This window comes from Pituophis catenifer, unplaced genomic scaffold, assembly GCF_029215685.1.
Source record: "Pituophis catenifer annectens isolate HBS135680 unplaced genomic scaffold, rPitCat1.0.hap2 SCAF_2, whole genome shotgun sequence".
NCBI lineage: Eukaryota > Metazoa > Chordata > Lepidosauria > Squamata > Colubridae > Pituophis > Pituophis catenifer.
In genome coordinates this window covers 3,448,049-3,471,824 of record NW_027256882.1, presented here as the reverse complement: position 1 = coordinate 3,471,824, position 23,776 = coordinate 3,448,049, and the positions used below count along the sequence as shown (strand labels likewise).

At 38.8% G+C, this 23,776-nt stretch overlaps 1 protein-coding gene across 1 annotated transcript in view; it reads left to right on the top strand.

Moving 5' to 3' along the window:
* Positions 1-13,429: 13,429 nt before the first annotated feature.
* LOC139309254 (zinc finger protein 91-like) overlaps positions 13,430-23,776 on the top strand; it is a 105,539-nt gene continuing 95,192 nt past the window's right edge. The window contains exons 1-3 of the mRNA XM_070933312.1: positions 13,430-13,843; positions 14,083-14,197; positions 14,312-14,379. Of these exons, the coding sequence (XP_070789413.1) occupies positions 13,430-13,843; positions 14,083-14,197; positions 14,312-14,379 (597 nt within the window). The remainder of the gene's footprint in view (positions 13,844-14,082; positions 14,198-14,311; positions 14,380-23,776) is intronic.

Here is a 23,776-nt window from a genome sequence, read left to right as displayed (position 1 = left end):
GTGGAGAAAAGGAACATTTTACACCTGGGCAGGAAACAGATTACATAAACCTGGCTCAAAAACAGGGTGGATTTGATTTAAATCAAACTGATTTAAATCACGATTTAAATCACTAGTCAGTAAGGCTTGATTTAAATCATAGTTTTCTACATAAAGACTAATTCTTACTGGTATAACTAATATGGAAGTAAATGAAGATTTTTAGAATAACAACTTTTCATATTAGTTTTTTTATCCTCAGCTTAATAGGTTAATCATTCATATTTGGACAACTTTTCTGTTGTACTTAGGAAGGAGAAAAATAATCTTTACCTTAATAATAATAATTTAAATAGATTTATTCAACTGAAACAATAACATTACAGCAAATCTTATTTGCTTAAACAAACATCCATGTTTGTTAAGTAATTTGACTAAACAAAATATATATATTTTAAGAAACTTAGATTGTCAGCCCAGCCTACACATGAAAAACTTAAATACTGTCCTCTGTAGCTCACTCGTCATCTTCATCTTTGTTAATAATCTGGAAAAGAAAAATAAGCTTTCCTGCTTTATCGGGTCCCAAATGATTTCTCAATTTAGAATGAATGAGTCCAAAGGAAGAGAATATTCTTTCAACGCCTGCAGAAGCTACTGCTGTTAAAAGTGAAATCATTACTTGAACAGTCTCTAAATCCAAGTGTTTAAGTGACTTCCACCAGTTCACTGGTGTGACTTTCTTTAAAATATCTTCAGCAAACATATATTTCTTGAATGGTTCCCCCTTAGCTTTGAAGTTTATTATAGTTGGCATTACAGATGGATGATTGCTGGATACCCATGTCATAGCTAACTCCTCTTCCTCAGCACTTAAGTTTTGACCCTGATACTGGATATTGTCAATATTTGCCAAAAAATGAGCTGGAGACAGTACTTGTCCCATTTGCTTGTAATTTAATTCTGTCCATGTGTAGTTCTGTTTTTAAGTGTTCACTCAGTTCCTTCCAAATTTCAACAGCATCAGCAATAAAAGAGCTATTTTTCTGTATTTTGTTTAAAGCTTCAGAGATTGGTTTCAGGATGCTCAGCATATGTTCAACATTTCTCTTAAGCCCAATGTTGAGGATTTTGGCCGTAACAGTGCCATCTATTTTATCTCGATTTTCTTCACAAACTGTCATCAGAATAGGCCAGTTCTTGATATACTGCTCAAAATAGTCCACCACAGAGTTCCATCTAACATCTTGTGGGAGCGTTAACTTGGTTCCACCCATCCTTTTCAGAGCTGCTGCAGCAAAATGATTGTTACGGAAGTATTTAGCAATTTCAACAACATTAGTCTTTATTTCTGGAACACTTAAGTCTTTGGCTAAGAGGTGCAGCAAATGAGCACTACAACCATATGTTATTAGCTTTGTATTCCCTTCCTGCTCTTCTAAATTTCTTCTCATCTTGGATACATTTGCAGCATTGTCTGTGACCAAACTGTGTACTAGACATTTGAATTTTTGTTCACATGTTATTATAGCTTTTACTGCCACTTCTTGTAAGTATTCTGCTGTGTGTGCATTTCCTGATGTATCAATTGTTTGGGCAGGGAAGACTTTCCCTTCTTCTGTTGTTATACAAGCACATACAATAGGATCATTGTGGACATTACTCCACCCATCAATACTTAGGTTAACAATTCTACCCTCCAGAGCTGTTGCACATTGCTCCATTTCTCTGTCATACACTTTATCCAGCAGTTTGCCTGCAACATCTGCTCTGCTGGGTGGACTGTATCCTGGTCTCAGTGACTGAACCATATTAATGAAATTTGGGTTCTCAGTCAGACCGAAAGAAGAGTTCGTTGCATAAACAAACTGGGCAATTTTTTTCATCAATTAACTCTTTTCTAATCTGCTAGTTTTTATCACAAACTTATCTATGGTGGTTCCAGGAGGGAAGGGTTTTTTCTTTCTTTTAGGTGATAGTGATATGTGGCTGTGGGTGTCTGATGATGATGATGCTAATGAAGCACTATCCTGGATGGATAACTCTGAAACTGTAGAACAGGAGGATGGTGATCTTGAAGATGGAGAGTTTCCAGAATCCACGAATTCCCCTAAACAAAAAAGTCAATGCTGTTATTTTATTGTTTATACAATTTCTGCTTATTGTACACAGCACTGCCCTAAAAGGAATATTTGCTTTTCTTCATAACTGTACCAAATGACAGTAACATGCAGTAATAATAAGAAATATAATTTTGCTCAAAACATGACAGTTCAAGGCAGTCTTTAGAAATATGATTCAGTAAAAATGTTTACCAACCTGAAGATCCTGCCTATTCAAATGTGTTTCTTTGGTCATCTTCATCACAGCACTTCTCATGATGTTGCCTCAATCGGGCCACCAGGCCTTGCATTTCTTTGTTGCAGTGTTTGCAGTTTGCACGCATGCCTGCCTTACCGATAGGTAAAGGAATTTCATTAAAATATTGCCAAACTGGGTCTCTTTTATGGCCTGCTGTCATTATAGGTTTTTTCCTCCAAGGAAAGAATGTGATAAACCTCAGGTCATACACACAAAAAGATCGAAAGACTTGTCTGTCTGTGGCTGTGCAGTATTGTGCTCAGAAAGTTTCACTTTCATTTTGTACTGCTTGTCTGCTTGCCCCTTCCTCCTCACACTTAGTTTCACTTTCTTCTTGTGCAGATCTATTCCACTCCAAACAATCAGAAAAATATTGTTTCTATTCTATTCACTGAACTTCTTGAAACTTAGAACTGAAGGGGTTGATTCTGTATTAATAGGTTTGTAGAACAATAGGATTAAGGTCTATTCTCAACTCTGTTCATGTTATAACATTTTTGCTGTGAAGAAGAGGCATGTGATCTCTGCTGAGTCAAATTCAGTTTTGAGAACTGCAAAAGTAAACCAAGCATCTGTGATAATATTTTGTAGGCAGAGAAACTGCCCAATAATCTTACAAAAACCTCTGGAAGAGCATGACATTGTGAATGGATTAATGGAATTTATTTACCAAAAAAATTAAGCATATACAGCCTTATTCTACATAATTAAAAAACTAATCTTTATTTCATGATGGAATAACCTTTGGATGGTAATATATTTTCCTCAAAAAGCATTTTATTTAAAAAAATCTGATTTAAATCAAAAAAATCCGATTTAAATTTTAAAAATCTGATTTTTTTATTTTAAAAAAAAATCATTGATTTTTATCCACCCTGCTCAAAAATAATTCTGAAAGGGTCCTTGGAGTCAGAATGGATGATCAATTAAGCAGCATGAGTCACCTGTGTGTGGCAGCAGATAAAAAAAGTGCATGCAATAAACAGAGGCATAGAATTAAAATTACATGAAGTATTAGTACCGCTCCATAAAGCCTTAGTAAGACCACACCTGGAATACTGCATCCTGTTTGGGTCATCACATTACAAAAAAGATGTTGAAACTTTGGAAAAAGTGCAAAGAAGAACAGCTAAACTGATTAAAGGCCAAAAGACAAAAATAAGAATGGTTATAGGAACTGGGCATGGCTAGTCTAGTGAAGAGAAGGACCAGGGGAGACAGGATAGCAGTGTTCCAATATTTGAGGGGCTTCCACAGAGACAAGGGGGTCAAGCTATTTTCCAAGGCATCCGAAGGTCAGACAAGGAATAATGGATGGAAACTTATCAAGAAGCGATTCTACCTAGAAATAAGGAGAATTTTTCTGACAGAAACATCGACCAATGAAAGAGCTTGCCTTCAGAAGTTGTGGGAGCTTCATCACTGGAAGCTTTCAAGAAGAGATTGGACTGTCATTTGTCAGAAATGGTGTAGGGTCTCCTGCTTGGGCGGGGGGGTTGGACTAGAATAGATGAATTACAAGGTCCGTTCCGACTCTGTTAATCTAATATCTAATTTTTCCTCCAAACCACCAGAGGGCAAGATAAGAAACAAATGGATGGAAACTAATCAAGGAAAGAAGGAATCTGGAATTTCTTTACAGTGAGGACAATTAACAATTTGGGACATTGAGGGTGCTTCATCACTGGACATTTGACCTGAAAGTGATATTTTCTTTTCTGTACACTGAGAGTGTATGCATCAAGACAAATTCCTTGTGTGTCCAATCACACTTGGCCAATAAAAAATTCTATTCTATTCTATTCTATTCTATTCTATTCTATTCTATTCTATTCTATTCTATTCTATTCTATTCTATTCTATTCTATTCTATTCTATTCTATTCTATTCTATTCCATTCCATTCCATTCCATTTGTGGTGGCCAATATTTAAGTGGTGGAGATTCCTCAATCATTTCAAGTAACTCCCTCTGATGAGTATTGCCACTAGAGCAGAGTTGCAGTCAGAAATGCAATTAGTCCTGAATCCCTTGCTATTGTTTCAGCTTTTCTTCCTTTGCTTACTATTGTTGCCTGTGACAATCAGGCAACTCAGCTGGGGTCGTCAAAGGCTTTTAAAAGCATTTTTTCCTACAGCCTCTTTGCTTGAAGAGGTTGCAGAAAAAATGCTTTTAAAAGCCTCTGACGATCCCAGCTGAGCCACGGGATCATCAGAGGCTGTTTTTTTACTTTTAAAAGCATTTTTTCAGCCGAAGAGGTTGCATTTAAAAGTTTTTTTAAAAAGCCTCTGATCATCACACAACTCAGCTAGGCATGGGGGGGGGCAGGGATTTTTGCTACCGGTTCTCCAAACCACCCGCCGCCATTGCTAATGGATCGGGTGATCCGATCCGAACCGGGAGCATTTCACCCCTGGTGCCAGTGTAACTTTTTTCACATAATTGTGTAAAAAAAGTGCTGCTTCAATTCATTTATTAAAACACAGAAAAGTGTTGTGGGAATACATTTGTGTCTGTACCAACGTTCTGCCACACAGGGAGCATTAAAGTAAGTGATCATGTGGCTGGCATGACTAAATGTCAAAGGCGCACAGAATGCTGTTACCTTCCTACCAAAAATGGTCCCTATTTTTCTACTTGCATTTTTTATGTGCTTTTGAGCTGCTAGGTTGACAGAATCTGGGATTCGAACCACTGAACTCCTGATGTTTCTATCGACAAGCACCCGCCCTGTGGAATGAGCTGCCTCCTGGAATACGATTGATCCCGGACCTCCGGACCTTCCGTAAAGCCCTGAAGACGTTTTTATTTCATCAAGCCGGCCTAGCCTAAATAGTTTTTTAATTGGGATTTATGGATTTGGGGTTTTAAATTTGGGTAGCCAATGATTTAATTCTTTTAATTATCTTAACTTTTGCATTTGTATGTTTTTTAATTTTGGCTGTTCACCGCCCTGAGTCCCTTCTGGGAGAAGGGCGGTATACAAATTAAATAAATTAAATTAAAAAATTAAATTAAGCTCAGCGTCTGAGCCACTGCGCCCCCCTAGCTGAAGCCATATTTTTCTTGCTTTGTTGAATAGAATAGAATAGAATAGATTTTCTTTTGCCAAGTGTGATTGGACACACAAGGAATTTGTCTTATTGCATATGTTCTCAGCATACATAAAAGATACGTTCATCAAGAATCATAAGATACAACACTTAATGATAGTCATAGGGTACAAATAAGCAATCAGGAAACAATATCAATATAAATTGTAAAGATAAAAGCAACAAAGTTGCAGTCATACAGTCATAAGCGGAAGGAGATGGGTGGTGGGAACGATGAGAAGATTAATAGTGCAGACTTAGGAAATAGTTTGACAATGTTGAGGGAATTATTTGTTTAGCAGAGTGATGGCATTCAGGAATAATGCCATCACTGTTCTTTGTCTAGTTGTTCTGGTGTGCAATGCTCTATAGTGTCGTTTTGAGCATAGGAGTTGAAACAGTTTATGTCCAGGATGTGAGGGAATCTGTAAATATTTTCACAGCCCTCTTTTTGACTTGTGCAGTATACAGATCCTCAATGGAAGGCAGGTTGGTAGCCATTGTTTTTTCTGCAGTTCTAATTATCTTCTGAAGTCTGTGTCTGTCTTGTTGCAGCAAACCAGACAGTTATAGAGGTGCAGACGAGACTCAATAATCCTATATCAACAGCTCCTTGGGCAGTTTGAGCTTTCTGAGTTGGCGCAGAAAGAATATTCTTTGTTGTTCTTTTTTGATGACATTTTTGATGATTGCTGTCCATTTTAAATCTTGCGATATAGTAGAACCTAGAAATTTCAAGGTCCCTATTGTTGATACTGTGCTGTCCAGTATTGTGAGAGGTGGAAGTATGAAAAGGTTTCTCCTAATGTCTACTACCATTTCTACAGTTTTGAGTGTGTTCAGTTCCACATTGTTCTGGTCGCTCCACGAGGCTACTTGTTCAACCTCCCATTTGTATGCGGATTCATCATTGTCTCAAATGAGACGGATCACTGTTGTGTCATCTGCGAACTTCAGTAGTTTAACAGGTGGATTGTTAGACATGCAGTCATTGCTTTACAGAGAGAAGAGAAGTGGGGAGAGCAAACAGCCTTTGGGGGGGGGGTTGTGCTAATTATACAGGTATTTGATGTGATTCTGCTTAGCTTCACCTGCTGCTTCCTGCTTGTTAGGAAGTTTACGGTCCACTTACAAGTGTGTTCAGGTACCTGTAGCTGGTTTAGCTTAGTTAGAAGAGTGTCTGGAATGATGGTATTGAATGCTGAACTAAACTCTACAAAGAGGAATGCTGTCGATATAATTTACTTGGACTTCAGTAAAGCATTTGATAAAGTAGACCATAACCTACTACTAGATAAAGTAGAAAAATGTGGGTTAGACAGCATCACTACCAGATGCATTCGTAAGTGGCTGACTAACCGCACTCAATGTGTAGTCCTCAATGGAACTGCATCTACATGGAGGGAGGTATGCAGTGGAGACCCCAGGGCTCTGTTTTAGGCCCAGTGCTCTTCAACATCTTCATCAATGACTTGGACGAGGGATAGATGGGGAACTCATCAAATTTGCAGATGACACCAAGGTGGCAGGAATAGCTAACACTCCAGAAAATAGTGTTGTGGTCCACCAGCAGCTTGCGGAGCTGGCAGCGGAGTCAGACAGCGATGAGGCTGAGGAAGAACATGAGCCAGTCCTGGAGTCTGGGGAAGGCCTGGATGAGGGCTCTGCATCAGAGGCAGAGATGGGGCCATGGCCATCGGGGAGGGAGTTGCGGACTCCAGAGTCCAGAGACTGGTAGGAGTGAGGCAGAGGAAGAGGAGGAGCCTAATGCACACATGAGAAGAGCTGCCAGAAGGCAAGAGCCATTGGCCCCTCCCATAAGGCTTAAAACAGACCAGCAATGGTGTTTGGGCTTTGCCGGAAAACAACGTTGGTAGCTTTGTTTTCTTCTTCGTCTACGTCTTGTATTTATTTTTGTATCTGTGACTTCTGAATGTTTGCCAAGAAAGGCTTTGGCAGTTTGCCTAATTGGACCAAGATTTGCAATAGGACTGAGGAATTTGTGTTGGGAGGAATTTGCTTTAATTTAGTTTAACGACGCTGGAAATGAAATAATTCTCAGCTGTTCAAATAAAGTTTGTTTTTTCACTGACTGATTTTCCTACTACTTACTTGGGCCTGGGTCACAACAGATAGGCTCAAGATACAGAAGGATCTTGACAGACTTGAATATTGGGCGCTATCTAACAAAATGAAATTCAACAATGAAAAAAGTAAGCTTCTACATTTAGGTAAGAAAAACAAAATGCACAGGTACCGTATATATGGTACCTTGCTCCATAGTAGTAACTGTGAGAGGGATCTTGGAGTCCTAGTGGACAACCATTTAGATATGAGCCAGCAGTGTACAGCAGCTGCCAAAAAAGCCAACACAGTTCTGGGCTGCATAAACAGGGATAGAATCAAGATCATGTGAAGTGCTAATACCACTATATAATGCCTTGGTAAGGCCACACTTGGAATATTGCATTCAGTTTTGGTCACCACGATGTAAAAAAGATGTTGAGTCTCTAGAAAGAGTACAGAGAAGAGCAACAAAGATGATTAGGGGACTGGAGACTAAAACATGTGAAGAACAGTTGCAGGAACTGGATATGTCTAGTTTAATGAAAAGAAGGACTAGGGGAGACGTGATAGCAGTGTTCCAATATCTCAGGGATTGCCACAAAGAAGAGGGAGTCAAACTATTCTTCAAAGCACCTGAGGGTAGAACAAGAAGCATTGGTGGGAATTAATTAAGGAGGGAAGCAACTTACAACTAAGGAGACATTTCCTGACAGTTAGAACAATTAATAAGTGGAACAACTTGCCTGCAGAAGTTGTGAATGCTCCAACACTGGAAATTTTTAAGATGTTGGATAACCATTTGTCTGAAGTGGTGTAGGATTTCCTGCCTGGGCAAGGGGTTGGACTAGAAGACCTCCAAGGTCCCTTCTAACTCTGTAATTCTATTTCTAAGAGGACCCTTGTGTAGGTCTTTGGAGATTCAAGATGTTGTAGGATGTAGTGCAGAGTCATATTAACACCATCTTCTGTTGATCTATTTGCTCGGTATGCAAATTGCAAGGGGTCTAACAGCGGATCCGTGATGGTTTTCAAGTGGGACAGCACTAGCCTTTCAAAGGTTTTCATGACTACAGATTTTAGAGCAACTGGTCTGTAGTCATTCAGTTCCTTGATGGTGGGCTTCTTCGGCACTGGGATGATAGTAGAGCATTTGAAGCAAGAAGGAATATAGCACATGTCTAGTGATTTATTGAAGATACAGGTGAAGATGGGGGCCAATTGGTCAGCACAGACTTTTAAGCAAGAAAGAATTATCTTGTCTGGGCCTGGAGTTTTTACTGGCTTTTGTCTGTGAAATAGGTCTTGCACTTCCTTTTCTGGGATCACTAGGGGTTGTGAACCCAATGGGATGGGATCCGTTGTAGGAGGCTTGGCTATTGTTGGTGTGTCTGAGATGGGGGTTATGGAGATAGGTGGCTGTAGTTTCCTTTGAAACATGCAGTAAAACACGTTCAGGTCATCTGCCAGTTGTTGATTTCCTTCAGCCTGGGAAGGAGGTTTGCCATAGCTGGTGATATTCTTAAGAGTTTTCCACATGTTTGCCGGTTCATTTGTTGAGAACTGATTCTTTAGCTTTTCAGAGTAGCTTCTTCTTGCTGCTCTGATCTTCCTTGTTAATACATTTCTGGCCTGATTGTACAGCATTTTATCACCTTTTTTAAATAAAGGTTTTTTTTTATTTTTCATAAATACATTTACATGTACAGTCATTTCCATCATTTTTCATTCATCTTTTCTTTAACGTTCATTTTTAATTCTTACTTTTTCGGGGCTGCTCTTTTACCCTTTACCTTTACTCCAACCTTTCTTCTTCTCCTCCCCTTCTCTTCCTTCCTGTTTCTCCTACTTCCTTCGTTCTTCCTCTCCTTCTCTTTCCTACTTCCCTTCTCTTCCCCACTCCTCTCTTCATCCCCCCTTCTAACCTTTTCCTCTACTCCTCTTTCCCCTCCCTCTTCTTCCTCTCCTTTTCCCTTTCTTCTTTTTCCTCTCCTCTCCTCTTTTCCCTTCCTCTCTCTCTACTCCTTCCCCTCTCCTGTTGTTTCCCTTTTCAGTTCAATCTAAAGTGGTATTCGAGCAGCCCCTATTTCCTAATTATCTTTATTCTCCTTTCAATTTCTTATTCAATTATTATTTATTTTTATTTCATCATTTGCGTACATTTTTATAATATCTCACTTTTTTCCCTTTTACCCCCTCCCCTTTCTCCTTTTACTTGACATCATCTGACTCTCTAATTCTTGTTTTTGTTTCACTTCTCCCTGATTTGTCAAAATGTCTTTATATCTAACAATATTCCCCATGTTCACAATATTTGGGTATGTCACCGCTTCTATTGTAGAAAGCCACATTGGAATATTCAAATAATGTTTTTCTTTCACTCTTTCCCATAGTTTGATAGCAAACCATTTCTTACATAATGTCTTTGGAAATATCCAAGTATCCTTTGTTTCCCGTACCATAAAAAGGCATGCCAGCCCAGTTGTAAATCATGACCGTCCAATGTCAATAGTCTTGTATTCCTTAATAAAATCCATTCTTTAATCCATGTTAATGCTGCCGCTTGATAATATTCGGAAGGTCAAACCCACCTCTAATTCTTGCATCTTGTAGCATTTTTATGTTAATCCTTGCTCTCTTTCCTTGCCACACATATTTCCACATTATTTTCTTCAACTCTTCAAAATATTTTTTCTCCAGTTTTATTGGTATAGTTTGAAATAAAAATAATATTTTTGGTAATACATTCATTTTTATTAATGCTATTCTTCCCATTAGTGATAATTGCAAGTTTCTCCATTTCTCCAGGTCTATTTCAATTTGTTTTTTCAGTTTGTGATAATTGCCTTCCTTGAGCGTTGCACATCTTGATGTCAGATAGATGCCCAAATATTTTACTTTCTTCACAATTTGAATGTCCAGTTTCTCCATCATCTCCTTCTTTTGCTTTTCTCTCATATTTTTAACTAATATTTTTGTCTTATCTTTATTGATTTTCAGACCTGCTTCTTTCCCATATTCTTCTATTTGTTCTAATAGTTTTGGCGCTGTCTCTATTGGGTCTTCCATGATAAACACCAAATCATCCGCAAATGCTTGAAGTTTGTATTCTTCTTTTTAAATTCTCATTCCTTTTATTTCCTTTTCCTGCCTCACTTTTCTATTTAAAATCTCTAATGTTAATATAAATAATAATGGGGATAAAGGGCTTCCTTTTCTTGTTCCTTTTCTAATATGTATTTTCTCTGTCATTTCACCATTTACCATCACCTTTGCCGCTTCGTCTCTATATATAGTTTGGATAAGCCTCCTCCCTTCCCACATACTTAAGAGGGGGTGGGGAGATGGAATTTATGGAATGTAGAATGTTTTCCCCCAATGTGCCAGACATAACAACAATAAGACTGCTGAGGACCAAGGCCAAATTAGTGTGCCCAACAATGGCAGGAGGGAGTGCTGAGAACTTCATCTTCTTCTTTCTTAGCTAATGTGACCTGTGACATGAGGGTGGGGAACAGTATCAATTCTTTACCTATACCCAAAATACGGGAATTATTCAATTTTGCTTTCACCTTTGATCATGCAGATATAATGTATCCAATAAACTGGATTTTTGAGGAAGCCAAGCCAACTCAGAGTCCTGAATTGGTTGGGAGCATTACTCAGAACCCTGACAAGTAGTTTTATTAAGGGAAAGAGTTGGTAGGGAAATGTGGATGCATATTAAGTTCTCACACCAAAAATAATCCAATCTGCCAATAAAGGAGAAAATGTATAACTCACGGTTGAAACGAGGGATCCTTGGTGCTCTCTGAGCTTGATTGTTTTGTTGCAGACATTTCATTACCCAAACTAGGGAACATCATCAGTGCACCAATCAACCTCAGAGGGCACCAAGGATCCTTCAATCCAACTTGCATCCGCTGTGTCAAATTAAGATCTGAGTCCACCAGTATGAATGTAGAAGCAGGGAACCTTTTTCGGTCAAAGTCCTTGTCGGATAAAATGTCTAACTCTTGTATTTATTCTGTACTCTATGGTTTAGCATGGGTTAAATCCCTTAAGCCCATCCCATTCCTAACTCCGCCTTACCTTTGACTCCTCCCTCCGGGTATATAAATCCTTGTCTGTAAAACTTCCCTCAGATTTAGATGAATATCTATGAGATTCAGAAGCAAGGTTATAGATGTATATGAATAGGTTAAGTTATATTCTCAAAAATAAATAAGTAAGTTATTTCTGTTATTGATGAAGTACTGAGAGTTATTGGGCTAGATCCTAGAAATTTAACAGCCCTCTTATGATGAGATGGAATAATGACAGATGTCAATGTAGAGTGTGTGGAAAAATCTTCTGGGTGAACAATTTGTTTTTCATAGAAGGACCAGAATGAACAGAAGCTAAAACAAATGCACGGGCAAAATATATTTTTCAAGCATCAGGGCCATATTTTTGTCTTTTGATGGTGTCATAACGTTAAGGTAACTTAAAATTAAATATGTATCAGCTGTGTAGTTACTTGCGAAACATGCATAAAGTTCTCTTCAGAAGAGACCAGAGGGGTCTCTGCCCTTTCTGCCCCCTCCCTTTGCCAAGAGGCTGAGTGAATAGTGTGAGAAGGGCAGCTGCATGCATTGAATTAAAGAAATAAAAAAGAAAATCATTTTCCTGATTGTGGCCTTCCTGCCTGTGTCCCATCTGCCTCCCCTTCAGGCGGGAGTCCCAACAACCGCAAGACACAAGCTGTGTTTCCCACAGAGGCTCCTGGTCCTCCTCTTCTGACCGCCCGGCTGTTTCTGACAGGATTTGGACCCTTTTGAGGCCTCCCACAATCTATACAAAGCCTTCAGGGTGGATGTTCTTGAAAGAAGCGAGTTCAAATCCTCCAGAGAGAATTTTCTCCATCTCCACCGACAATTCCTGGACAGGAAAGGAGAGGAAGATGGAGAAATTGCTGCCTCTGGAGACCACGATGCTTTTCTTGGGCAGGGAGGAACTGTTAGGGGCTTTCCACACTACTCCCATGTCCATCATCCCTGCACTGTCCGTTCTCCTCAGGCGCGCTCCTGTTTCCCGCCCTTTTTACAATCCTGGCACTTTGCGCCAAATCCACCAGGGGGCGCACTCGGCTTGGAGAAGTTAACGTCAGGCGGTTCCCCATTGGTCCCCTGGAGGACGAACGTCACAGCTGCCTTTCCAGAGGAGGCGGCGACGGGAGTGACATCGCAAACGCTTGCCGCTCTAGGAAGCCACACTCGGTCTCCTTAACCCCCGGGGCTCCACAGGAGGCGGAGAGGCTGCGGGAGAGTCTGGCGGGGGGAGATCCAGACGTTCCCCGGGTGAGTTGGGGGCTCTTCCCGGGCAAAGGGAGGCGGAGGAGGGAAAGATCCGCGCCCAGCCTTTCTCCAGCTTCCACCCCGGGTCCCATGCTCCCCAGCCGCCCTCTCCATGCAGGGGGATCCTTCCCGGCCCCTGTCTGAGGAAGAGCCCGAGTGGGGGGAAGGGAGGGTCGGCCTTGCGGAGGCCCAGCTGGACAGGCAGGATTCGCACCAGGCTCCCTGTCTCCGGAGGGGAGAGAAGCGGGGCGGCCTCTCCAGCTGCCTCCTTCCCGGCCCTGCTCGGGGGCACCTCAGTCCTGCGCTGGGATGAGCCGCTTGGGGCTCCGGGGAGGTTGGGGGAAGGTCGCTCAGTGGCTGAATTCTACTTTCTAATTCTTAATATTTATTTTTTCTTCCCAGCTCAGATACAGAAACTGGAAGCCATTTGTGGTCTTTGCAAGGCAAACTTTCCTTTTGGGGGAAGAAGAAAAAGAGAGGAATAACTTGGAGGAATCAGTCCTGCAGCCCCAGAAATGGTCCCGTGAAGGAAAAGGCATCTGGAGACCCACCAGAGTCCTTGGAGCCATTTGCAGTTGCTCTGCAGGACAGAGAAAGGATGGAGACACAACCTTTTGGAAAGGAAGGAAGCGGAAAAGGCCCTTCAGCTGCTCAGCCTGGGAAGGGGGGGAAGCTCTGGAGAAGGACTGGGCAGGAGATCCTGGAGGAGGAAACCATCCTCCCTTCAGAAGTTCAGCCCTGGCAGTTCATCCAATGCCAGGAGGCTAAGGGTCCCCGAAGATTTTGCAGCCACCTCCATGACTTTAGTAGGCAATGGCTGAAATCAGAAAAGCACACCAAAGAGCAGATGCTGGACCTGATGGTTCTGGAGCAGTTCCTGGCTCTTCTGCCCCCAGAGATGGAGAGCTGGGTGCGGGAATATGGAGCAGAGACCAGCTCCCAGGCGGTGGCTCTGGTGGAAGGCTTCCTCCTGAGCCAGGTGGAGGAGCAGAAGGAGCAGGTCGAGTTGCAGGTAAGAGTTCAAAAGAGAATAGAGAATCTGTTTGAATACTTCACCACTCCTTCCCAAACTTCTGACATTCATAATATGTGGCGATGTCTCACCTATTCTTGTAGGACATTGTTCCATTGTTTTCTCACTCAACCACACTGATGGATATTGGGGACTTTGAGGTGTGTTCTGAATATAGGAATCCACTTTACGTTGTGTGATGTACATTAATTCTGCTTCTTCCTTCCTCCTATTGGAAGTGCTGCACTGTGGAGATCAGGGATCCTGAGGGAAAGAAGAATCCATCAAATCCCCCACAGGAGCTATTTTTCAGGAGGAGCCCTATGGAAGATCAAACTCAGGACAGCTCAGGAGGTAATAGAAGATCCTCCGATTACCCATCTGTCTTGCCTTCACTCTGTTCTCTTCTATAGAATACCTCTTCCTATTTTGTTAATTATGCATTTTGAAATTTTTTATTTCTTACAGAGAAACAAAGAATGGAATTTTCTGGTTTTTATGACAGAGATCAAACAGTGGCTGAACCTTCAAATCAAGTAAGAAAGGGAAAAGTTATTAGATTTGTATTCTCCCTTCAGGAAGTGAAGTGAGTGTGTAGAATGCTCTCTCCTTCTATTTCCCCCCCCCCCGCTTGTTTGGACTGGGTTATTTTTGTGTTCTTCCACAACATGGACATCACAATAGCAGGTTCAAATTACTGTCAGCCAGCATAGCTTCCTCTGGTTATCTTGTTCTGCTAGGTACTCCTCCAACTTAGAGTTTACAAGAAGCAATTTTTTAAAATCCTTCCAAGAATTAGGAATAAACATATCACAGTGGCAGGACCTGCTAGACCTCCGTTCTTTTTGTAATTTATTGACCTCGGAAGATATAGATTAACAGAATTGGAAGGAACCTTATAGGTCATCAAATCCAATCCCTTGCCCAAGCAAACCCTATACCATTTCTGACAGATAGCAGTCCAGTCTCTTCTTGAAAGCTCCCAGTGATGAAGGTCCCACAACTTCTGAAGGCAACTTCTCTTCCATTGGTTGATTGCTCTCACTATCAGATAATGTCTCCTTATTTCCAGGTTGAATCTATCCTTATTCAGTTTCCATCCATTATTCCTTGCCTGGCCTTCGGGTGCTTTGGAAAATAGTTTGACCCCCCTCCTCTCTGTGGCAGCCCCTCAAATATTGGAATATTGCTATCATATCTCCCCTGGTCCTTCTCTTCTCTAGACTAGCCATGCCCAGATCCTGTAACCGTTCTTCATATGTTTTAGTCTCCAGTTCCCTAATCATCCTGGTTCCTCTTCTCTGCACTTTTTCTAGAGTCTCAACATCTTTTTTTATAGTGTGACCAAAACTGGAAAAACAAATTTAATTGGTTGTCCACTAAGAGTCCAAGGTCCCTCTCACAGTTACTGCTAATAAGCTTGGTTTCACCCAGTTTATATGTGTACTTTTGGTTTTTCTTGCCTAAGTGTAAAACTTTACTTTTCTCTACATTGAATTTCATTTTGTTAGATCAGGCCCAGTATTCATGTCTGTCAAGATCCATCTGGATCTTGAGCCTATCATCTAGGGTTGTTCATTGACTTGGAATTGTGCAAGGCTAATGAAAAATAACTAAATGCTCACAGTGCCAAAGTACCATTTTGAAAAAGTCTCGTTTATAACCTGTAGTTCAAAATCCAAAGAGAATGGCTACGTAGAGCATGTAATCATGGTACTTTGGGCTACAAAATAATTTCCAATCCTCTAATTTGCGCCTCGATTAGGAGATCAAACATTCCCGCTTTCCAAAGGGTGAGAAATGATCTTCCCAGGGAATTTTCTCTTCTTTGTTTTCTTCCTTTCACCCAATGGCTCAGACTACTAGGTCAATCAATGATAGACAGAGCGATAGATCAGTTGATCCAGAAGTGGGATTACTTTACTGAAAGGCCCTGAAGGTTTTGCAGACTCAGTAAAGAAGTTGGATGAAACTTCCCCAAATATTTCTTCAGTCAAAGAAATTTTGAGAATTGGCCATTTTGTCACCTAAAATTAGGACTTGTGTGATGTACAGCCATTTAACTTAGTTTGCTTAATGTTTGCTTTGGGAATTTGGGAACAATGGAACAGAATAACAGAGGTGGTAGGGATCTTGGAGGTCTTCTAGTCCAACTGCTGCTCAGACAGGAAGCCCTATAATATTTCAGATAAATGGCTGTCCAATTTCTTCATAAACACCACCAGTGTTAGAGCACCCACAATTTCTGGAGGCAAGTCATTCCACTGATTAATTGTTCTCACTGTCAGAAAATTTCTCTTTAGTTGTAGTTTGGTTCTCTCCTTGAGTAGTTTCTATCCATTGCTTCTTGCAACACTGCTATCACGTCATCCCCTAGTCCTTCTTTTCATTAAACCAGACATACCCAATTCCAGAAACCGTTCTTTATATGTTTTAGCCTCCCGTCCATTAATTTGTTTCTAATTTGCCTTTTAGGTAAAAACCCATTTTGGTCAGAATGTATAAACTCATTCAGAAATCTCTTACATCTTTCGGATATTATTGAAGGAAATATTTTATAGTCTGCATTTAACAAGGATATATGCCTTTAATTTTATATTTGTGTTAAATCTGAATCTTCTTTTGGAATTAAGGTGATATTAGCATCCCGCCATGTATCTGGTATCTTAGCTTCTAGTGACACTTCATTATATACCTCTAACATTGACACACTCAATGAATTTTTAAGTCTTTGTAGATTTCTACTGGAAGGCCATCAGGGCCTGGTGTTTTGTTATTTTTCTGTCTTTTAATTGCCTCTACTAATTCTACCATTGTTATTCTTTCATTCAATTTGGTAATGTAATTTATCTCGAAGTCTTCTTTCGTTGTGGGGTGTTACTTGGAACCCTAACACCTTCCTCAACCTGCAATTTACTTATCCATTTTTTCTCTTTCTCCTCCTTAAATTTATAGGATAGCCATCTTCCTGGTGGCTTTATTAGCATTTTCCAAAAAAAAAAAATGTTTTGCTCTTTTAATTTGTTGTGCCAGTTCTTTTTCCATTATATTTAACGTATGTTTAATTATTTCCATTTGATTTGCCTTTTGTGGTTCTTTTTGTAACTCAGCTTCAAGACTTTTATATTCTTTTCCTAAAGTCTTCTGGTATGGTTCCTTTTTTTTGGTTTGTCCTCTCTGTATAAGTTCAATTTGCACCAAGACAAATTCCTTTTGTGTCCAATCACACTTGGCCAATAAAGAATTCTATTACTCTAGCTAATCCCCTCATGTAAACTTTCACTGTGCCTCAAACATTTTGTAGCAAGGTCTCCCCTTTCTTATTCTCTTTAAAGAAAAATCCCATTTCCTTTTCCATCATCTGTATAATTTTTTTATCTTTAAGTATAGATTGATTCAAAGTCCATCTTACTCTTTTTTTTATTTTTTTATTTTTATTTTATTTTCAATTTATATACCGCCCTTCTCCCTGAGGACTCAGGGCGGTGCACAGCCAGAATTAAAAACATGAAATACAAATATTAAAAACAATTAAAATCTATATAAATGTGGCCCAAAAATTTAAAAAACCACAAACCAATTAAACATTTAAAAAATTTAAAAAATTTCTTCCTAAACCAGCCCGGCTTGCTGGAAAAAGTGGGTTTTAAGGGCACGGCGGAAGGCACTGAGGTCTTGGATTCTCCTTATCTCTGGGGGCAGTTGATTCCAGAGGGTAGGTGCCCACAGAGAAGGCTCTCCCCCTGGGGGTCACCAGCCTACATTGTTTGGCTGATGGCACCCCGAGGAGGCCCTCTCTGTGGGAGCGCACAGGTCGGTGGGAGGTCGTCGGTAGCAGCAGGCGGTCTCGAAGATAGCTAGGCCCTATGCCATGGAGCGCTTTATTTTTTTTTTTTTTTAAAACAAACTTTATTCATATTTAAAAAAAAGACATTTAAAACAATTATAAGAAAAACTGAACAAGTTTTTCTTAATCAAACACACAAATTACAAATACATATACTATACATATATAGTGCTCAATTTCATCTATCAACTACTTTCTAATGTTATATATACATATATATATATACACACAGTGACTATATTTCCTTCTATATCTCTCTGACAGTGCAGTTGTTTATTTACATTGATTTCTCCTAACTTTCATCTCTAAGCATTCCCTCTCTCTGATTTATCCACTGGTACCAGCTATTCCATATTTTAAAATAATTTGAATCTTCCTTATCCTGTAATTTTAGGGTTAATTTATCCATCTCTGCGCATACATAGATTTTCTGTATTACTTCCTGATCAGTTGGCAAACGGTCTATTTTCCAGAGTTGTGCCAATGCTAATCTTGCCGCTGTTATAATATGGAGTATTAAGTATTTTATGTCCTTCCTAATATTTTTATTGATCATGCCGAGTAAAAAGACTTCAGGTGTTAATTCAATTTCGTGGTTTGTTATTTCTATTATCCATGTTTTTATTTTGTTCCAATATTTTTTGATTTTTGGGCAAAGCCACCAAGCATGGTAAAAAGTTCCCTGCGCTTTTTTACATTTCCAGCAAGCCGGGTTCACATTTGGATACATTTTTGCTAATCTTGCGGGTGGCAGATACCATCGGTACCACATTTTATAATGATTTTCTTTGTATGGTACCGATTTTGTCATTCTATAATTATCTTCCCAAGCTCTTTCCGAATCTTCTAATTGTATATTATGCCCTATGTTCCTCGCCCAGGCTACCATCTGCCCTTTGACCAACTCTTCTGCCAGATCGAATTCGAGTAAATATTTGTAAATTTTTGAGATTAGCTTCCCTTCTTTTGATTCTAATAGTTTGTCTAATCGATTTTGTTTTAAATCTATTCCTTCTTTCTCTTGGTCTTTTCTGTATCTTACTTTTATTTGCGAGTAGGGCCACCAGTCTATTTCTATTCCTTGTTCTTTGAGCTCTTCCCTAGTTTTCAATTTCCCCTGAACATCTACTATTTCCCTATATTTTAGAATCTTTTGTTTTGATAATATGTTGGGGTGAGTTATTGCTTCTATAGACGATAGCCAGCCAGGAATTTTCATGTAGTGTTTTTGTTTAATTTGTAGCCATGTGTTAATTAAGGATCTCCTAATTGTATGGTTATTAAAATGTTTATATATTTTATTTCCTGAACTCCATATAAAGGCGTGCCATCCTTTCATTAAATCATGCCCTTCTAAATTTAGCAATCTTTGATTATCTAAGGTTATCCAATCTTTAATCCATAATAAACTGGCAGCCTTGTAATATTTATCCCATGCCGGGAGTCCAAATCCACCTCTACTTTTATCATCTTGTAGTATATTCAATTTTATTCTTGATTTCTTCCCTTCCCACACAAATTTTTTAGTTATTTTATCCAAATTATCAAAGAATTTCTTATCTAATTTTATTGGAATTGTTTGGAATAAATAAAGGAGTCTTGGCAGTATGTTTGATTTTATTGCTGCTATTTTCCCCAATAAAGACAATTTTAGTTTCCCCCATTTTTCTAAATCTTCCTTTATTTTCTGGACTAAAGTATCATAATTGTCTTCTTTTATTGTTGTCGTTTTGGCCGTCAAATTTATCCCTAGGTATTTAATTTTTTTTACTGTCTGCAGACCGGATTCTTTTACTAATTTCTCTACTTGTTTTATTGTCATGTTTTTTGTTATCATTTTTGTCTTTTCTTTATTAATTTTTAAACCTGCTACCTTTCCAAATTTTTCAATCTCTTTTATTAATTTTGGGGTTGTTTCTAATGGGTTTTCTACGAAAAAAACAAGGTCGTCTGCAAATGCTTGGACCTTATAATCCTCTCTCTTGATCTTTAATCCTTGAATTTCTTTATTTGCTCTAATTCTAATTAATAAATTTTCCAATGTTAAAATAAATAGTAATGGGGAAAGTGGACATCCCTGCCTTACTCCTTTATCTATTCCAAAGAATTTTGTTGGGTCACCATTCACCAAAACACATGCTTTCTGATTCTGATATATCGATGTTATCATTTTAGTGAATCTTTCTCCAAAATTCATACTTTTAATTTGTTGCTTCATAAATTGCCAGTTAACTTGGTCAAAAGCTTTTTGTGCATCCAGAAAGATCAGTGCTACCTGTCTCTCTGGATGCACCTCATAATATTCTAGAACATCCAATACTATTCTTAAATTGTTTTTTATCTGCCTTGTAGGCAGAAAACCATTTTGATCCTGGTGTATTTTATTTTGTAATATTATTTTCATCCTATTGGCAATTATGCTCATGAAAGCTTTATAATCAGTGTTCAACAAAGAAATCGGCCTATAATTTTTTATTAGTGTGGTGTCTGTCCCCTCTTTGGATATTAAGGAAATGTATGCTTCTTTCCATGTGTTGGGTAGCTTTGCCTCCATTAGGGCCTCATTGTATATTTCTAACAGTATTCCATTTAATGAGTCTCCAAATGTCTTATAGAATTCTATTGGTAAACCGTCTGTCCCCGGGGTTTTATTATTTTTTTGCCTCTTCAGTGCCTCTTTTAGCTCCCCCATCGTAATCTCCTTATCTAATAATTCTCTTTCTTCCTCTGTTAGTATTTGCAATCCCTCCCCTTTTAAATAGTATTCAATTTCCTCCTCTGTTACTATGTCCTTTTCATACAGTTTTTGATAATATTGGACTATTATGTCCTTTTTTCCCTCTAGGGCCCATTGAATCCTTCCCTCATCATCTCGTAATTTCTGAATTGTTCTTTTTTCTCTTTCCTTCCTCAGCCTATACGCCAGCCATCTCCCTGGTTTGTTTGCGTTTTCAAAGTAATTTTGTCTTATATATTTCAATGCTGTTACATATTTCCCCTGCTCTAATATGTTTAGGTTATGTTTTGCTGTTAACCAATTTAACCTTATTTTTTCATCCCCTGGGTTTCTTTGCAATTTACATTCCCAATTTTGAATTTCTTCTAATAATTTGTTATATTCTTTCTCTCTCTCTTTTCTCCGTTTTACATTATATGATATCGTGAGGCCTCTTATATATGCTTTGGTTGTATCCCATAGGTTTTGTAGGGAAGTGTGTTGCTTTGTGTTTTCCTTATAAAACCATTCTAGCTCCTTTTCTATATAATTCTTATATTCTTTTTCTTGCAGAATCTGTGTGTTCATAGTCCATCTATTCTTCTTTCTCTGCTGACCTCTCCACTTCATCATTATCGGGTTGTGGTCAGCCCAATTATTTGGTAAAATCTCTACTTCTTCTATCTCCATTATTAACATCTTAGTTACCCAAATCATATCCAACCTTGACCATGATTTATGCGGATTCGAATAATATGTATAATTTCTTGCTTCGGGATTAAGACATCTCCAGCTATCTACCATATCTAACTCTTCCACCATATCCATAAAGGTTTTAGGTAATACATTTTTTTTATTTTTGTTTTGTTGACCACATTCATAATCTTTTCTTACATCTAATATAGCATTAAAATCCCCAATCAGACAGACATTCTCCATTTTTTGTTCTATAATTTTCTCATGCACTTTTTTGTAGAATTCTAATTGTTGACTATTTGGGGCGTATATTACTACCAATAATATCTTTTTGAGCTCAAGATTTAGCTCTACCATGACTATCCTACCTTCTGTATCTACATACCTCATATTACTGTCTATTCCTTCTTTGATATATACCACCACTCCTCTTTTTTTTTCTTCTGCCAATGAAACGTATTCTTTACCTAATTTTTTATATTGTATATATTTAATATCCTGTTTTCTTATATGTACCTCCTGGAGGCACACAATGTCTGATTTTTGTTTCAAAATTTTTTTGTAAATTTGGTGTCTTTTGGATGGTGAATTGAGTCCATTAACATTTACAGATAGTATTTTTAAAGTCCGTTCCATTTTTTTTTTTTTATTAACTTTCCTGTTGTTTCTTCTTTATTTCTTCCTGTTCCTTTTTTTTGCCTCTTGTCTGCACTCCTTCCTCTTCCTGGGTCTCTCCTTCGTCTGCTTTCCCTCCTTGTTGTGGTGTTCTTTCCCGATCTCTCTTCGGTTTTCCTTTGATATATCGTCCTTCCTCTTCTTTATTACCATTTGTTACTTCAGCCCCCACCATTTGGTCATATAATTCTTTTGCTTTGCTGTGCGAATCCACCTTGATTTTCTTTCCCTGCCACGATACTAACATTCCTTCCGGGGTTATCCATTTGAATGGTATATATCTTCTGTTTAGTAACGTGGCCAGGAACCAATAATCTCTTCGCAAATCTCGTATTCTTTTAGGTACTTGCTTTAGGGTGATTATTTCTTTATTTCTATAGTACATTGGTTCGTCCTTTGTTATCTTATATACAATATCCCTCACCTTCCTTCTTACAAATCTTATGTGTACCTCCCGAGGGAGTTTGTTTTGTCGGGCGTAGTTAGTGTGGACTCGGTAGACTTCATCTAGTTCATTAATTATCTCATCTTTTTCTCTCTGGAGTGCCTCTGCTATCATCTCAGCCATTACCATCGTCAGATCTTCCTCCCGGTCTTCCGCTACGTTCTGGAAACGCAGATAGAATGCTGCCTTCTCCATTTCTAATTGGGCCACAGTGTTCTCAAGTTCCTTATTTAATCCTGTCATTTTTGTATCTAATGCTTCTAATTTTTCTTCCGTCAATTCAGTTTTTTGTTCTATTTCTTTTATCCTTTGGTCATTTTTTTGGATGATTTCTTGTATTAAGTCCATTTTTCCATCAATCTTTTGAATGTCATTCTTGACTTCTCTCTTTACCTCGTCCATGTCTTTTCTAGATTGTTCATGGTTTCTGGTCATACACTCTTGCATTTTGACCATAGTTTCCTGAATTGTTATAAGCATGGCCTGCATTGTTGGCATATTAGGTGTACTGGGTTGCTTGTCTGATGCAAACATTCCCTCCAAGGTTTTCTGTGTCACTGGCAGAGCTGTGGAGTCAGGAGATAAATGTTCCGACTCCGACTCTGACTCCGACTCCTCAGTTTTTTGTACTTCCGACTCCGACTCCGACTCCGACTCCCCGACTCCGACTCCTCTGTATTAATATGCGAATGTATTTTATACATTCCTTGAAGGAAAGAAAGGCAACATACATGTCATTACCACAGGACTACTGGCTGGGAAGCCAACAGTCTACTGTATTGAACAGTTTAAGCAAAAGACAAACACAATGAAAACAACAAAGTTTTATTAATTTTTTTTTATTAATTTAATTAATCAAGTTGCTGGATAGTAGCAGCAGGCATAAACATCAGGAACAGGAACTTTACCAGTTCAAAAATACAAACCACATTATTTGGTTGTTTTAGAACAAAAACAAAGCTTATCTATATGAACCAAAAACAAAATCTGTAAAACCTAGAAATGGTTTATATTAATCTTGAAATGTAGTTATAGGCTTAGCAAATGCAAATCAATTCAATGTAGAGTTCTAAGGAAGAGAATTGCCTCTGCCAGATCCTCTTTCATAGAGGCTCTTAAGTCAGACTTTATTATTTTTAGGGCTGAAAATAATCTTTCGACACTGACTTGGGTGGGTGGCATTGCAGTAACTATTCTGGCCACATCACTTAACGATCTCTGGATAAACAAGGATGGCTTCTTCAACAGTAAGTTTTGATGAGCGATCATACTTTTCAACTTCTTTTAGTGCTTTATAAAACTCCTGTTGGAATTTTTTTATTTGGACATTTACTGGTTCTGTAACGCTTATGCGACGTCGCTTTCCTTTAGCAACTTCCATTTTGTCTAAGAAGGAATCAAAGTCTAATTCTTCGTTTGAAGAAGATGATTCTGAGTTACCACTATTGCTTAAAAGAACTCCATCCTCCTGTGGAGGTATTTCAGGTCGTAATCCCTTCATGCGAACTGCTACATCATAGAGGGCCTTTTTCCCAGTAGCAATCTGTTTACTGT